Source organism: Strix aluco, chromosome 1 (assembly GCF_031877795.1).
Source record: "Strix aluco isolate bStrAlu1 chromosome 1, bStrAlu1.hap1, whole genome shotgun sequence".
NCBI lineage: Eukaryota > Metazoa > Chordata > Aves > Strigiformes > Strigidae > Strix > Strix aluco.
In genome coordinates, this window is record NC_133931.1 from 38,439,915 (window position 1) to 38,455,385 (window position 15,471).

Genomic DNA, 15,471 nt, shown 5'->3' on the forward strand with positions numbered 1-15,471 from the left:
CCTGGTGGGCTCCCCACATAGTCAATGGCAAGTTAAAAGCCTTTCCAGTGGGTGATTCAGCCCCAGGAGGATTTGAATTGCCTGTTGGGGGTGTCTCTCCCCATTAGCCTGTTCAGAAGCACACAGGTGACAACTCCTAAATTAGACTCTGGCTGTGGTTTCTTGATCTGGGGACTCAGGTGGCAAGAAGTTGCCACCTGCATCGTCCTCTGCTCATTCCTGTCCCTGCAGCACAGAGGATGGAGGCTTCAGCAGAGCCAGCACAACTGCCTGGGGCTGAGATCAGAGATCCCGGCCAGATTCAACATCCAGAAAACTTTAATTTACAGAGGTTTTCTTCCTCCAGACCAGGTCACTGCCTGGGTTCCCAGCACAGCTCCACAGCTGCTCGCACTGGGAGCTGCATGCTGCGTCACAGCAACGGCATGGGGGGTTGCAGGAAGGGAGTCCCTAGGCTGGCATTGCCACCCCATGCTCCACAGGGGCATGATGGCAGCCTGGCTCCTGACCCGGGGTGGATCCAGGCCTGCACTGAGATGTTTGTGGCGAAGGAGAAACCTCCACGTCTCTTCATGGACATAGCAGTGTAAGAGCAAAGGAAAGCCAGTAACATTCCTGAAAAGTGAATCAAAGCTGATATGTGGAACGAGTATGTAAAGCCAGCACAGCTATGTGGACACCAGGTATATATAGGTTGGAGGTATAGCCAGGCTTTAGCATTACAGTTACACAGTCTGCCTTTTACTAACTATTCGTTATATTCATAAGAAAACATGCCACTGAGGAAGAAAGCAAGCACAAATGTCAGGATATTGTCAAACTTTGACAATGAAGATATGCAAATAACACTCAGTTATGTATGCATGTCTCAGGCAATGTTAGTGGGGGTTGACTGGAGCATCTTTGAAGGTATTCAAAGTAATGGCAGTAATATTAATATAGGCATGTATCAAGACTGAGCAAGGTGGTTTTAAATGAAAAGAAGGACTCTGACTTTTTGTTTTCAAATGTTTTCTTTCCAATGGACACCCAAAACTGTTCTAAATGCTGTAGCCCCTAAAATAAGTTATCTGAGTGCCATAATGGAGAACAAATCACCGCAATGGATAGAATGAAAGAAGACAGAATAAAAGTGTATAGAGGGAAAAAATACTTGAATTTATTCATGATACCTTAAATGTTTCAAGATTTCTTGTGCTTATATTATCATAGTTGGTAAATCAAGAATCAGTTTATTGATGTGATCAGTAAACTGTCTTCATGGTAGAGGGAGAATTGCATTTTGCTAAAACAGTTAAATGAACAACCCCTATGCCTGCCAGTGGAGAAGCAGTTAAAAGTTCCCATTACCCATGTCAGTATGTATGTGTATGTCAGTGTAATATGCTTGTTAAGAAGTCTGTCACTCTGAAAAAAAGTAATTTTCACTTTGCATTTCTCCTTTCATTTGAGTTTCCTTACTTCTAATGATACACCTTCTCACAATTGTCAGATTTTCTGAGTGTGCCCAGGAAGAAAATTTACCAGGAATGTTTGTAGTTGAAGAGAAAGAGAACAGGCAAAAGCTGTGGTCCCTACTGTCTTCTACCAGAACGGAGGAAATTAGGGATCCAGAGGTCATCTGCAGATGTTGCCTCAGACTCAAATAGTAGTATGACGGCCAATACAAAAACCTGAAACTGACCCAGCATTTGTGCATGAGTTAAGAAGAGATAAGGAATAGTGAGCTCAGCTTGCAAAAAACCACTTAGTGACCTGTTTATGCTTTGGAGGTGGCAATATTTTAGGTTGGGGGAGGGATAGAGAGACCAGCTATGACAATCCTTAGATGAGTCTATATGCATATTTTTGATTTTTTTGTACAGAATTCTTAAAAACCAGGAAGCACTGATTACTTTTGCTGGGGTATTCAGCATATCACATCTCACCTCTGGGATACAGCGCTCTCGAAACAATCTACACATTCCTTCTTTAGCTGTTAGGGACTTATTAGCTTCTCTCTGTACTACTCTCCACTGCTCTCCTTATGAGTCAAAGTCACAGTGCTTATGTCTGTTCCTGATTTTCTAACCACAGAGGATTTCATACTTAATAAAATCTCCATTAAAGATCAGCAAGCAGAAGAGGAAATAAAAGCTAAAAAAGCAGCAAACAGTGAAGAAAACCTTGTTTACCAAGACTGTAACACTGCTGCTCTCTCAGCTCTAAGGCAATGCTTCTTGGCACCTGAACTGTGACAAAGAGGCTGAAGGAGATGGTGGAAAGCAAAGAAAAGAGGGAATGATCCAGCAGGAGAAGACAGCAACTGTGGTGGGGCATCCAGCCTGCAGCAGGAGTCAGCTACAGCAGCTGCAAGCAGGCAGCCTCCAGCCTGCTTCTGAGGGTGCAACCGCACCTTTGCAAGTGTCGTTTAAACACCAGTATCTCATTCATGACTTTCATTCACTGTTCTTTATTTGAGCAGCTTCTGTCTCATCCTGATTCAGCAGACAAATTATAGCATCTCAGACCCACAAAGTGCCCAAGTGACTTCCCAGTTTGAAAGGGGACTGTGGGGCAGTGAAGCACTGGCCTGATCTGTGCTGAACACAGGAATCCATGTTCCACGCTTCTCAGATCAAAGCTATCAGCGTGCTTGCTTCACACAGTACAGATCATTTTCCAATGTATTCCAGCGGAGTCCTTGCTTTCCTGTGCTTCTGCTGCTGGAAATAAGTGGGGACATGATGGATTTTGCACATTTGCAGTTCTGTTGGTTTGTTACATTTCTGTAACATTCCAGTATTTGCAGAAACACTCAAATTTGATGTAGGCAAACATCAGAGGATGCCAGTGACATAAGAGAGCACATGAACACAACTCCTTTATGATTAGAATAAGCCGTGATGAGTTTTTCCTTGAGCAATATGCTAGTTTCTGACATATCATTCTCTTCCTTTCCTACTCTTTTCCTCCACTCCACCCTTCTCACCTTTTCTTCCACTTCCTTTCTCTCACCTGCTCACCAGGGCACATATATGACACCATAATCACCGACTGTTATGTATTATTATTGCTTACTTACGCTGTGTACTATATATAGCAAAGAACACAGCTAAATTTGTACTGTAATAACTTATTAACTGGTTGTCACATAAGTGGGACTTCTTGTATTTGAACAATGAGTCATTTTTATTTAGTCATTACTGAAAAGAAAGTCAAAATTAACCTGGAGCACTAGATTCAAATCTAATTAATGTCTGAAAGTGTTACAAAACATTTAACTATTTACCAAGTTAAAAAGGAGAAGAAAATATTCTATATTAGCACTATTCTGAGCTTATGTTACATTCTGCCACTGTTGATTTTCCAAATAATGTTTTTGTTTAATTAAGCTTTTAGTAGCTCTTTAGATTCAGATCCTACTATTTGTTAAGCCTGTAGAGAGACCATGTTTTTCAGGGGCTTCCTTGTGTATGTAATTGTCTGTGTGCATTGTAACATTTGTTTTCCAACAGAAAAAACAGCTTACCTTTGCCCACCAGCTTGACAGCATGAAGTATGTGTTAACATTTTCCTCACCAAACTGTTCTGCCACATAGAGCCCTAATGATCCATACTTGTCATAAATGTTTCTCTTGGACAGATCAGTCAGTGTTGCATGAGCATTGTTGATCTCTTTAAATTTTTCTGCAGCCTCTGGATTGTCCGGATTCTTGTCGGGATGATATTTCAGAGCCAGTTTTCTTAAACATGAAAAAAAAAAAAAAACAAAATGGAAAGAAAATAAGTTAGCTGTATGTGTGCACATATACAGACACTTATAAAACATTACAAAATACTTTAATAGAGATATAATCACTCTGAACTGTGTTTACAGCCTTCTCTTTTTCCAGATCTGATGTATTCAGTAGAAGAAAAAGTGACTGAACATGAAAGTTTTGGTAAAAGAGGTGTTCCTATTACCCTGAGTATGAACTTCGTGTATTGATACTGAGTCAGCTACCATGTTAAAGGAGCCAGTGATATATGCTGAAAGCACAGATTGCAGCATGATAATAAATCACAGGCATTTGTTGCATTATGATTGCCAATTGATTTGCATCATTTAGCAGGTTTCAACAAAGATAAAGATTTTTTAAAGGTTCTTTAAAAACATGACTATCACACTGCTTATCCCATCATCTTCTTTATACCAAAGGAAATCCTGTATTCAATTGCCTATCCATAGTAGCTATATTAAAAATTTTTAAACAGTGTCTTGTGTTTGCAGAAGTCCAGGCAGTGATGGTGGAAAACACACTTAGGAGTTGCAATAGAAAGGAAGCATCTTTCTGAAGCACAAGGTGGAGAAGCATAGTGAGTTAGCTTCCATTTCAAGTGCCTGTCTTTGGGTCTAATTCCCCACTGCTGTACTTGTGAGACAATCCTTAAAGCAGTGGAAGCTGATGGTTAACTGGTCTGGACTGTTTATGCTGGTATGAAACCTTTGCTAGGACAAAGGTCCTGCCTTTCTCCCCTGTATTCAGTGCTATAGCATCTGAGGACAGGTGCAGCTTGAGAGGAACAGTGTGGGACTGTTGGCTCATGGACAGCACTGGGGAAGCACAGCTGAGAGAAGAAAGGGTTTGCTTCCAACCATGTTGAAGCACTGGCAGTATGAGCTCACATGTACTTGCAAAACAAGCATAGACAGAAGTGTATCTTTTAAAAAAATCTCCACTCCCTTTGAAGAACTGGCAACAAGATTTTTCCAGGACATATATTTAATGACTAGTGCTGACCTCTAGTGGCATCAAAAGTGATTTAGTAGTGCTTTAAATCTTGTGATTCTCACCTCAGTCAAGCTATGTTGCATTTTGTAAATACTCTCTCCAAGTGTTTCAGGAGCTAGCCCTGACTATTATGACCCAAAATATTATTTGTGGTGTGAAGGCAGTGTGCCCGCACTTCCTTTAACAAATCTATCTTCAGAGTGGAGTCCTGCTTGACATTCCATTGAAGTCCCAGTACAGGTTATTCCCCTAGTAAAATGTAACTGCTTTGCTCCTGATGACAGTTCCTACCTCGGAGACATTCTGACAATATCAAGACTGATATGAGCCTGGGAACAGCCTCTGCCAACAATCTCTTCAGTTCTGTATGCTGAACTCAAGTAATCTTCTCATACATCATAAAAAACTCCTTAAACAAGTCTCTGATAACATGAAGGGCTTCACATTCAGTCATATTTAATATACTGTGAATGTGGTACCTTGAACATAAATTTTCAGTCATATTTAACATGTGGTACCTTAAACATAATAAAAGTTGAAATAGGAGAACTGGAAAAACAAGCTAAGTCTTGCATGACTAATGACATTATGTGCCATCCAAGTATTTAAGTAGCTTATGCAATTTATCCCTTTTCTTAGCTGAAATCAAACCCCAGCAATTAGAATTTTAAAAAAAATGGGAGAGGTAATGCTTTCAACACCCATGTGTGATTGCAGGCATCAGACAATCAATCTCTAGCCTTTCTTTTCTTATAGACACAAAGACATCTCCTGCCTTCTCCATATCCTAAACAATCTAATAAAAAAATCAGGATTTGAATAAAATGTAGTTTTGAAAAGGTGAAAAATATTAGTTGCACACTCACTTTACTTAATACTGTTTTAGAATACTAACAGAATTACTTTCAACATAGTAAAGTTAACTAAAGATGAGATATGTTCTTATTTTGATATTGGGAAAACTGTCATCACTAAAAATAGAACATTAACAAAATAAATCCCTGCACGCCTAGATGACATTTACTAATTTGAGATTATTTAGTAATGGGAAAGAAATCTATATACTGGTAGTGCAATTCATAGGAGTGAGAAAAAGGGCTGCGTTAGGTTCAACCCAAGAAACAACAAAATTAAAGACAAAAACTGTGTGACATAACATGAAGTATCAGCTCTATAGAAGCTTCCCTGTGGGTCCCTGGAAAAGTGACATGCCTAGTTATGTGATAATTGTGGTTCATTATGAGTAGAGAGAAAAGAAGACGAAAACTGAAGAGTGAAACAAACACAGGAGTGTGTTGTCCCATACCAAACACATGGATTTATGTCCATTCAGATTTTTCATATGATAAATGGTCTTCTCCTTAACCAACTTGGGACCACTGACCATTTCAACCCTTACAGCAGCAAGCAATCTGATGTGTTTGGAGAGAAAAGTGACAAGGATAGAAATAGCCATCCCACAAGAGGGCACTCACAGAAATGAAGTAGAAAAATACGCTCAGCATATCTGTCAGAGCAAGGCTTAGCATGAGAGGTGAGACCAGGGCAGATGGTGCTGCAGGGCTAGGTCTAATGAGGGTATATGTATGCAGGGGGAGAAACATTTTGAAAGCAAGAAAACATGTTGTATATTGTGAGATATGGTTGTACTATGAAGTATAAAAGAGTGGCAGACAGAGACTTCTCATTCCGTCGACAGCTCAGCTGGTAGAGCGGAGGACTGTAGGCTCCCTTGCACGGCCATCCTTAGGTCGCTGGTTCAACTCCGGCTCGAAGGAGCGCCCTTTTGGCTCTGGCCCAGGCCCTGCGGCACCTCTGCCTTTTTGGCCCTGCCCGGCTGGCTCCCCTTCAAGGGCTGCCCAGCCTTGAGCTCTTGCTTGAGGTGGGGAAGAGCACCACCCAAGGCAGTTTGGGCTGAACCCTGCGCAGGGGATGGTGGCACGCGAGCACTGGGCTTGTCAGGGGTCGCCTCCAACAGGGAAGTGAGTGTGTGAGTTGGTGGGGGTGTGAGAGCGAAGCCAATGGGAGGCCCGGGCTTTGGGTGCAGGGCAGCCTGGGTCAGGGCTGGCTGCCTGGGCAGGGAGAGGACCTCAGGCAGAGGCTGTGGGCTGGGGAATTAGCTCAAGTGGTAGAGCGCTCGCTTAGCATGTGAGAGGCAGCGGGATCGATGCCCGCATTCTCCAACGCTTTTCGTTCCCCTTGCCTGGACACAGGGCCCTTGGCCTGGGGCCCTCTGTCCTCCGGGGGCTGTGGGGAGAACATGGTGTGCCCAGGCTTTACGGAGGAGGACGACATGCAGGGCTCTATCAAGAGCAGTACGGGCAGTTTAGCAGAGGAATTGATTTTCTCCCTCTTTGCTTGACAGTCACCAGATGTCCTCCTCGGTACTGTGTCCAGCTCCCCCGTAGAGGGAGGAGATCAATGAAATGGAGCAACCTCAGCGCAGGGCCACCAAAAAGCTCAGGGGATGGAGGGGTTTGTCTTGGAGGATGGGCTGAGGACAGTGGGCAAGTTCACCTTGGAGAACGAGAGGATCAGAGAGCTTCTGCACGACCTGCCAGCTCGTAGGATTAGGTTACTGTGTCGAGGAATGTCTGTCCATTTGTCTGGTGCTTGATCCGAGGGCAAAAGGCAGCACGGTGAAACTGAAGTGAGGGAAGCTGCAGCAGGGTATGGGTAAGCTCCTTTTGGCCCTGAGGAGAGTCCAGCTGTAGAAGATGACGTGCAAGGAGCCCGTGGAGTTTTTTTGTCCGTGGGTTTGCGTGAATTGACGGGCTCTAGGGTCGAGCAAGGGAGCGCGATGATGGAGCTGAGTCTGTCTGAAGCGGGATGCTGGACTAGAGGCGTGATAGTGCGCTGCGGATAGGGACGTGTTGGATGAGTGTGTGATGGGCGAGGCAGTGGGCAGAGCCCCGTGATTCCTTCGATAGCTCAGCTGGTAGAGCGGAGGACTGTAGGCTCCCTTGCACGGCCATCCTTAGGTCGCTGGTTCAACTCCGGCTCGAAGGAGCGCCCTTTTGGCTCTGGCCCAGGCCCTGCGGCACCTCTGCCTTTTTGGCCCTGCCCGGCTGGCTCCCCTTCAAGGGCTGCCCAGCCTTGAGCTCTTGCTTGAGGTGGGGAAGAGCACCACCCAAGGCAGTTTGGGCTGAACCCTGCGCAGGGGATGGTGGCACGCGAGCACTGGGCTTGTCAGGGGTCGCCTCCAACAGGGAAGTGAGTGTGTGAGTTGGTGGGGGTGTGAGAGCGAAGCCAATGGGAGGCCCGGGCTTTGGGTGCAGGGCAGCCTGGGTCAGGGCTGGCTGCCTGGGCAGGGAGAGGACCTCAGGCAGAGGCTGTGGGCTGGGGAATTAGCTCAAGTGGTAGAGCGCTCGCTTAGCATGTGAGAGGCAGCGGGATCGATGCCCGCATTCTCCAACGCTTTTCGTTCCCCTTGCCTGGACACAGGGCCCTTGGCCTGGGGCCCTCTGTCCTCCGGGGGCTGTGGGGAGAACATGGTGTGCCCAGGCTTTACGGAGGAGGACGACATGCAGGGCTCTATCAAGAGCAGTACGGGCAGTTTAGCAGAGGAATTGATTTTCTCCCTCTTTGCTTGACAGTCACCAGATGTCCTCCTCGGTACTGTGTCCAGCTCCCCCGTAGAGGGAGGAGATCAATGAAATGGAGCAACCTCAGCGCAGGGCCACCAAAAAGCTCAGGGAATGGAGGGGTTTGTCTTGGAGGATGGGCTGAGGACAGTGGGCAAGTTCACCTTGGAGAACGAGAGGATCAGAGAGCTTCTGCACGACCTGCCAGCTCGTAGGATTAGGTTACTGTGTCGAGGAATGTCTGTCCATTTGTCTGGTGCTTGATCCGAGGGCAAAAGGCAGCACGGTGAAACTGAAGTGAGGGAAGCTGCAGCAGGGTATGGGTAAGCTCCTTTTGGCCCTGAGGAGAGTCCAGCTGTAGAAGATGACGTGCAAGGAGCCCGTGGAGTTTTTTTGTCCGTGGGTTTGCGTGAATTGACGGGCTCTAGGGTTGAGCAAGGGAGCGCGATGATGGAGCTGAGTCTGTCTGAAGCGGGATGCTGGACTAGAGGCGTGATAGTGCGCTGCGGATAGGGACGTGTTGGATGAGTGTGTGATGGGCGAGGCAGTGGGCAGAGCCCCGTGATTCCTTCGATAGCTCAGCTGGTAGAGCGGAGGACTGTAGGCTCCCTTGCACGGCCATCCTTAGGTCGCTGGTTCAACTCCGGCTCGAAGGAGCGCCCTTTTGGCTCTGGCCCAGGCCCTGCGGCACCTCTGCCTTTTTGGCCCTGCCCGGCTGGCTCCCCTTCAAGGGCTGCCCAGCCTTGAGCTCTTGCTTGAGGTGGGGAAGAGCACCACCCAAGGCAGTTTGGGCTGAACCCTGCGCAGGGGATGGTGGCACGCGAGCACTGGGCTTGTCAGGGGTCGCCTCCAACAGGGAAGTGAGTGTGTGAGTTGGTGGGGGTGTGAGAGCGAAGCCAATGGGAGGCCCGGGCTTTGGGTGCAGGGCAGCCTGGGTCAGGGCTGGCTGCCTGGGCAGGGAGAGGACCTCAGGCAGAGGCTGTGGGCTGGGGAATTAGCTCAAGTGGTAGAGCGCTCGCTTAGCATGTGAGAGGCAGCGGGATCGATGCCCGCATTCTCCAACGCTTTTCGTTCCCCTTGCCTGGACACAGGGCCCTTGGCCTGGGGCCCTCTGTCCTCCGGGGGCTGTGGGGAGAACATGGTGTGCCCAGGCTTTACGGAGGAGGACGACATGCAGGGCTCTATCAAGAGCAGTACGGGCAGTTTAGCAGAGGAATTGATTTTCTCCCTCTTTGCTTGACAGTCACCAGATGTCCTCCTCGGTACTGTGTCCAGCTCCCCCGTAGAGGGAGGAGATCAATGAAATGGAGCAACCTCAGCGCAGGGCCACCAAAAAGCTCAGGGAATGGAGGGGTTTGTCTTGGAGGATGGGCTGAGGACAGTGGGCAAGTTCACCTTGGAGAACGAGAGGATCAGAGAGCTTCTGCACGACCTGCCAGCTCGTAGGATTAGGTTACTGTGTCGAGGAATGTCTGTCCATTTGTCTGGTGCTTGATCCGAGGGCAAAAGGCAGCACGGTGAAACTGAAGTGAGGGAAGCTGCAGCAGGGTATGGGTAAGCTCCTTTTGGCCCTGAGGAGAGTCCAGCTGTAGAAGATGACGTGCAAGGAGCCCGTGGAGTTTTTTTGTCCGTGGGTTTGCGTGAATTGACGGGCTCTAGGGTCGAGCAAGGGAGCGCGATGATGGAGCTGAGTCTGTCTGAAGCGGGATGCTGGACTAGAGGCGTGATAGTGCGCTGCGGATAGGGACGTGTTGGATGAGTGTGTGATGGGCGAGGCAGTGGGCAGAGCCCCGTGATTCCTTCGATAGCTCAGCTGGTAGAGCGGAGGACTGTAGGCTCCCTTGCACGGCCATCCTTAGGTCGCTGGTTCAACTCCGGCTCGAAGGAGCGCCCTTTTGGCTCTGGCCCAGGCCCTGCGGCACCTCTGCCTTTTTGGCCCTGCCCGGCTGGCTCCCCTTCAAGGGCTGCCCAGCCTTGAGCTCTTGCTTGAGGTGGGGAAGAGCACCACCCAAGGCAGTTTGGGCTGAACCCTGCGCAGGGGATGGTGGCACGCGAGCACTGGGCTTGTCAGGGGTCGCCTCCAACAGGGAAGTGAGTGTGTGAGTTGGTGGGGGTGTGAGAGCGAAGCCAATGGGAGGCCCGGGCTTTGGGTGCAGGGCAGCCTGGGTCAGGGCTGGCTGCCTGGGCAGGGAGAGGACCTCAGGCAGAGGCTGTGGGCTGGGGAATTAGCTCAAGTGGTAGAGCGCTCGCTTAGCATGTGAGAGGCAGCGGGATCGATGCCCGCATTCTCCAACGCTTTTCGTTCCCCTTGCCTGGACACAGGGCCCTTGGCCTGGGGCCCTCTGTCCTCCGGGGGCTGTGGGGAGAACATGGTGTGCCCAGGCTTTACGGAGGAGGACGACATGCAGGGCTCTATCAAGAGCAGTACGGGCAGTTTAGCAGAGGAATTGATTTTCTCCCTCTTTGCTTGACAGTCACCAGATGTCCTCCTCGGTACTGTGTCCAGCTCCCCCGTAGAGGGAGGAGATCAATGAAATGGAGCAACCTCAGCGCAGGGCCACCAAAAAGCTCAGGGGATGGAGGGGTTTGTCTTGGAGGATGGGCTGAGGACAGTGGGCAAGTTCACCTTGGAGAACGAGAGGATCAGAGAGCTTCTGCACGACCTGCCAGCTCGTAGGATTAGGTTACTGTGTCGAGGAATGTCTGTCCATTTGTCTGGTGCTTGATCCGAGGGCAAAAGGCAGCACGGTGAAACTGAAGTGAGGGAAGCTGCAGCAGGGTATGGGTAAGCTCCTTTTGGCCCTGAGGAGAGTCCAGCTGTAGAAGATGACGTGCAAGGAGCCCGTGGAGTTTTTTTGTCCGTGGGTTTGCGTGAATTGACGGGCTCTAGGGTCGAGCAAGGGAGCGCGATGATGGAGCTGAGTCTGTCTGAAGCGGGATGCTGGACTAGAGGCGTGATAGTGCGCTGCGGATAGGGACGTGTTGGATGAGTGTGTGATGGGCGAGGCAGTGGGCAGAGCCCCGTGATTCCTTCGATAGCTCAGCTGGTAGAGCGGAGGACTGTAGGCTCCCTTGCACGGCCATCCTTAGGTCGCTGGTTCAACTCCGGCTCGAAGGAGCGCCCTTTTGGCTCTGGCCCAGGCCCTGCGGCACCTCTGCCTTTTTGGCCCTGCCCGGCTGGCTCCCCTTCAAGGGCTGCCCAGCCTTGAGCTCTTGCTTGAGGTGGGGAAGAGCACCACCCAAGGCAGTTTGGGCTGAACCCTGCGCAGGGGATGGTGGCACGCGAGCACTGGGCTTGTCAGGGGTCGCCTCCAACAGGGAAGTGAGTGTGTGAGTTGGTGGGGGTGTGAGAGCGAAGCCAATGGGAGGCCCGGGCTTTGGGTGCAGGGCAGCCTGGGTCAGGGCTGGCTGCCTGGGCAGGGAGAGGACCTCAGGCAGAGGCTGTGGGCTGGGGAATTAGCTCAAGTGGTAGAGCGCTCGCTTAGCATGTGAGAGGCAGCGGGATCGATGCCCGCATTCTCCAACGCTTTTCGTTCCCCTTGCCTGGACACAGGGCCCTTGGCCTGGGGCCCTCTGTCCTCCGGGGGCTGTGGGGAGAACATGGTGTGCCCAGGCTTTACGGAGGAGGACGACATGCAGGGCTCTATCAAGAGCAGTACGGGCAGTTTAGCAGAGGAATTGATTTTCTCCCTCTTTGCTTGACAGTCACCAGATGTCCTCCTCGGTACTGTGTCCAGCTCCCCCGTAGAGGGAGGAGATCAATGAAATGGAGCAACCTCAGCGCAGGGCCACCAAAAAGCTCAGGGGATGGAGGGGTTTGTCTTGGAGGATGGGCTGAGGACAGTGGGCAAGTTCACCTTGGAGAACGAGAGGATCAGAGAGCTTCTGCACGACCTGCCAGCTCGTAGGATTAGGTTACTGTGTCGAGGAATGTCTGTCCATTTGTCTGGTGCTTGATCCGAGGGCAAAAGGCAGCACGGTGAAACTGAAGTGAGGGAAGCTGCAGCAGGGTATGGGTAAGCTCCTTTTGGCCCTGAGGAGAGTCCAGCTGTAGAAGATGACGTGCAAGGAGCCCGTGGAGTTTTTTTGTCCGTGGGTTTGCGTGAATTGACGGGCTCTAGGGTCGAGCAAGGGAGCGCGATGATGGAGCTGAGTCTGTCTGAAGCGGGATGCTGGACTAGAGGCGTGATAGTGCGCTGCGGATAGGGACGTGTTGGATGAGTGTGTGATGGGCGAGGCAGTGGGCAGAGCCCCGTGATTCCTTCGATAGCTCAGCTGGTAGAGCGGAGGACTGTAGGCTCCCTTGCACGGCCATCCTTAGGTCGCTGGTTCAACTCCGGCTCGAAGGAGCGCCCTTTTGGCTCTGGCCCAGGCCCTGCGGCACCTCTGCCTTTTTGGCCCTGCCCGGCTGGCTCCCCTTCAAGGGCTGCCCAGCCTTGAGCTCTTGCTTGAGGTGGGGAAGAGCACCACCCAAGGCAGTTTGGGCTGAACCCTGCGCAGGGGATGGTGGCACGCGAGCACTGGGCTTGTCAGGGGTCGCCTCCAACAGGGAAGTGAGTGTGTGAGTTGGTGGGGGTGTGAGAGCGAAGCCAATGGGAGGCCCGGGCTTTGGGTGCAGGGCAGCCTGGGTCAGGGCTGGCTGCCTGGGCAGGGAGAGGACCTCAGGCAGAGGCTGTGGGCTGGGGAATTAGCTCAAGTGGTAGAGCGCTCGCTTAGCATGTGAGAGGCAGCGGGATCGATGCCCGCATTCTCCAACGCTTTTCGTTCCCCTTGCCTGGACACAGGGCCCTTGGCCTGGGGCCCTCTGTCCTCCGGGGGCTGTGGGGAGAACATGGTGTGCCCAGGCTTTACGGAGGAGGACGACATGCAGGGCTCTATCAAGAGCAGTACGGGCAGTTTAGCAGAGGAATTGATTTTCTCCCTCTTTGCTTGACAGTCACCAGATGTCCTCCTCGGTACTGTGTCCAGCTCCCCCGTAGAGGGAGGAGATCAATGAAATGGAGCAACCTCAGCGCAGGGCCACCAAAAAGCTCAGGGGATGGAGGGGTTTGTCTTGGAGGATGGGCTGAGGACAGTGGGCAAGTTCACCTTGGAGAACGAGAGGATCAGAGAGCTTCTGCACGACCTGCCAGCTCGTAGGATTAGGTTACTGTGTCGAGGAATGTCTGTCCATTTGTCTGGTGCTTGATCCGAGGGCAAAAGGCAGCACGGTGAAACTGAAGTGAGGGAAGCTGCAGCAGGGTATGGGTAAGCTCCTTTTGGCCCTGAGGAGAGTCCAGCTGTAGAAGATGACGTGCAAGGAGCCCGTGGAGTTTTTTTGTCCGTGGGTTTGCGTGAATTGACGGGCTCTAGGGTCGAGCAAGGGAGCGCGATGATGGAGCTGAGTCTGTCTGAAGCGGGATGCTGGACTAGAGGCGTGATAGTGCGCTGCGGATAGGGACGTGTTGGATGAGTGTGTGATGGGCGAGGCAGTGGGCAGAGCCCCGTGATTCCTTCGATAGCTCAGCTGGTAGAGCGGAGGACTGTAGGCTCCCTTGCACGGCCATCCTTAGGTCGCTGGTTCAACTCCGGCTCGAAGGAGCGCCCTTTTGGCTCTGGCCCAGGCCCTGCGGCACCTCTGCCTTTTTGGCCCTGCCCGGCTGGCTCCCCTTCAAGGGCTGCCCAGCCTTGAGCTCTTGCTTGAGGTGGGGAAGAGCACCACCCAAGGCAGTTTGGGCTGAACCCTGCGCAGGGGATGGTGGCACGCGAGCACTGGGCTTGTCAGGGGTCGCCTCCAACAGGGAAGTGAGTGTGTGAGTTGGTGGGGGTGTGAGAGCGAAGCCAATGGGAGGCCCGGGCTTTGGGTGCAGGGCAGCCTGGGTCAGGGCTGGCTGCCTGGGCAGGGAGAGGACCTCAGGCAGAGGCTGTGGGCTGGGGAATTAGCTCAAGTGGTAGAGCGCTCGCTTAGCATGTGAGAGGCAGCGGGATCGATGCCCGCATTCTCCAACGCTTTTCGTTCCCCTTGCCTGGACACAGGGCCCTTGGCCTGGGGCCCTCTGTCCTCCGGGGGCTGTGGGGAGAACATGGTGTGCCCAGGCTTTACGGAGGAGGACGACATGCAGGGCTCTATCAAGAGCAGTACGGGCAGTTTAGCAGAGGAATTGATTTTCTCCCTCTTTGCTTGACAGTCACCAGATGTCCTCCTCGGTACTGTGTCCAGCTCCCCCGTAGAGGGAGGAGATCAATGAAATGGAGCAACCTCAGCGCAGGGCCACCAAAAAGCTCAGGGAATGGAGGGGTTTGTCTTGGAGGATGGGCTGAGGACAGTGGGCAAGTTCACCTTGGAGAACGAGAGGATCAGAGAGCTTCTGCACGACCTGCCAGCTCGTAGGATTAGGTTACTGTGTCGAGGAATGTCTGTCCATTTGTCTGGTGCTTGATCCGAGGGCAAAAGGCAGCACGGTGAAACTGAAGTGAGGGAAGCTGCAGCAGGGTATGGGTAAGCTCCTTTTGGCCCTGAGGAGAGTCCAGCTGTAGAAGATGACGTGCAAGGAGCCCGTGGAGTTTTTTTGTCCGTGGGTTTGCGTGAATTGACGGGCTCTAGGGTCGAGCAAGGGAGCGCGATGATGGAGCTGAGTCTGTCTGAAGCGGGATGCTGGACTAGAGGCGTGATAGTGCGCTGCGGATAGGGACGTGTTGGATGAGTGTGTGATGGGCGAGGCAGTGGGCAGAGCCCCGTGATTCCTTCGATAGCTCAGCTGGTAGAGCGGAGGACTGTAGGCTCCCTTGCACGGCCATCCTTAGGTCGCTGGTTCAACTCCGGCTCGAAGGAGCGCCCTTTTGGCTCTGGCCCAGGCCCTGCGGCACCTCTGCCTTTTTGGCCCTGCCCGGCTGGCTCCCCTTCAAGGGCTGCCCAGCCTTGAGCTCTTGCTTGAGGTGGGGAAGAGCACCACCCAAGGCAGTTTGGGCTGAACCCTGCGCAGGGGATGGTGGCACGCGAGCACTGGGCTTGTCAGGGGTCGCCTCCAACAGGGAAGTGAGTGTGTGAGTTGGTGGGGGTGTGAGAGCGAAGCCAATGGGAGGCCCGGGCTTTGGGTGCAGGGCAGCCTGGGTCAGGGCTGGCTGCCTGGGCAGGGAGAGGACCTCAGGCAGAG

The 15,471-nt window shown here is 51.6% G+C and overlaps 1 protein-coding gene and 11 non-coding genes across 12 annotated transcripts in view; 11 read left to right on the top strand and 1 right to left on the bottom strand.

Moving 5' to 3' along the window:
- The window catches only part of DNAJC5B (DnaJ heat shock protein family (Hsp40) member C5 beta), a 38,023-nt gene that overhangs the window by 6,349 nt on the left and 16,203 nt on the right, over window positions 1-15,471 (bottom strand). The window contains exon 3 of the mRNA XM_074847279.1: window positions 3,512-3,725. Coding sequence (XP_074703380.1) covers window positions 3,512-3,725 — 214 coding nt within the window. The remainder of the gene's footprint in view (window positions 1-3,511; window positions 3,726-15,471) is intronic.
- On the top strand, window positions 7,675-7,763 carry TRNAY-GUA (transfer RNA tyrosine (anticodon GUA)). The gene is given in 2 exon segments: window positions 7,675-7,711; window positions 7,728-7,763. It is a non-coding gene; the product is annotated as a tRNA-Tyr (tRNA).
- On the top strand, window positions 8,906-8,994 carry TRNAY-GUA (transfer RNA tyrosine (anticodon GUA)). The gene is given in 2 exon segments: window positions 8,906-8,942; window positions 8,959-8,994. It is a non-coding gene; the product is annotated as a tRNA-Tyr (tRNA).
- TRNAY-GUA (transfer RNA tyrosine (anticodon GUA)) lies at window positions 10,137-10,225 on the top strand. The gene is given in 2 exon segments: window positions 10,137-10,173; window positions 10,190-10,225. It is a non-coding gene; the product is annotated as a tRNA-Tyr (tRNA).
- TRNAA-AGC (transfer RNA alanine (anticodon AGC)) lies at window positions 10,558-10,630 on the top strand. The gene has a single exon. It is a non-coding gene; the product is annotated as a tRNA-Ala (tRNA).
- Window positions 11,368-11,456, top strand: TRNAY-GUA (transfer RNA tyrosine (anticodon GUA)). Its single transcript is given in 2 exon segments — window positions 11,368-11,404; window positions 11,421-11,456. It is a non-coding gene; the product is annotated as a tRNA-Tyr (tRNA).
- On the top strand, window positions 11,789-11,861 carry TRNAA-AGC (transfer RNA alanine (anticodon AGC)). Its single transcript has one exon. It is a non-coding gene; the product is annotated as a tRNA-Ala (tRNA).
- Window positions 12,599-12,687, top strand: TRNAY-GUA (transfer RNA tyrosine (anticodon GUA)). The gene is given in 2 exon segments: window positions 12,599-12,635; window positions 12,652-12,687. It is a non-coding gene; the product is annotated as a tRNA-Tyr (tRNA).
- TRNAA-AGC (transfer RNA alanine (anticodon AGC)) lies at window positions 13,020-13,092 on the top strand. The gene has a single exon. It is a non-coding gene; the product is annotated as a tRNA-Ala (tRNA).
- On the top strand, window positions 13,830-13,918 carry TRNAY-GUA (transfer RNA tyrosine (anticodon GUA)). Its single transcript is given in 2 exon segments — window positions 13,830-13,866; window positions 13,883-13,918. It is a non-coding gene; the product is annotated as a tRNA-Tyr (tRNA).
- TRNAA-AGC (transfer RNA alanine (anticodon AGC)) lies at window positions 14,251-14,323 on the top strand. Its single transcript has one exon. It is a non-coding gene; the product is annotated as a tRNA-Ala (tRNA).
- TRNAY-GUA (transfer RNA tyrosine (anticodon GUA)) lies at window positions 15,061-15,149 on the top strand. Its single transcript is given in 2 exon segments — window positions 15,061-15,097; window positions 15,114-15,149. It is a non-coding gene; the product is annotated as a tRNA-Tyr (tRNA).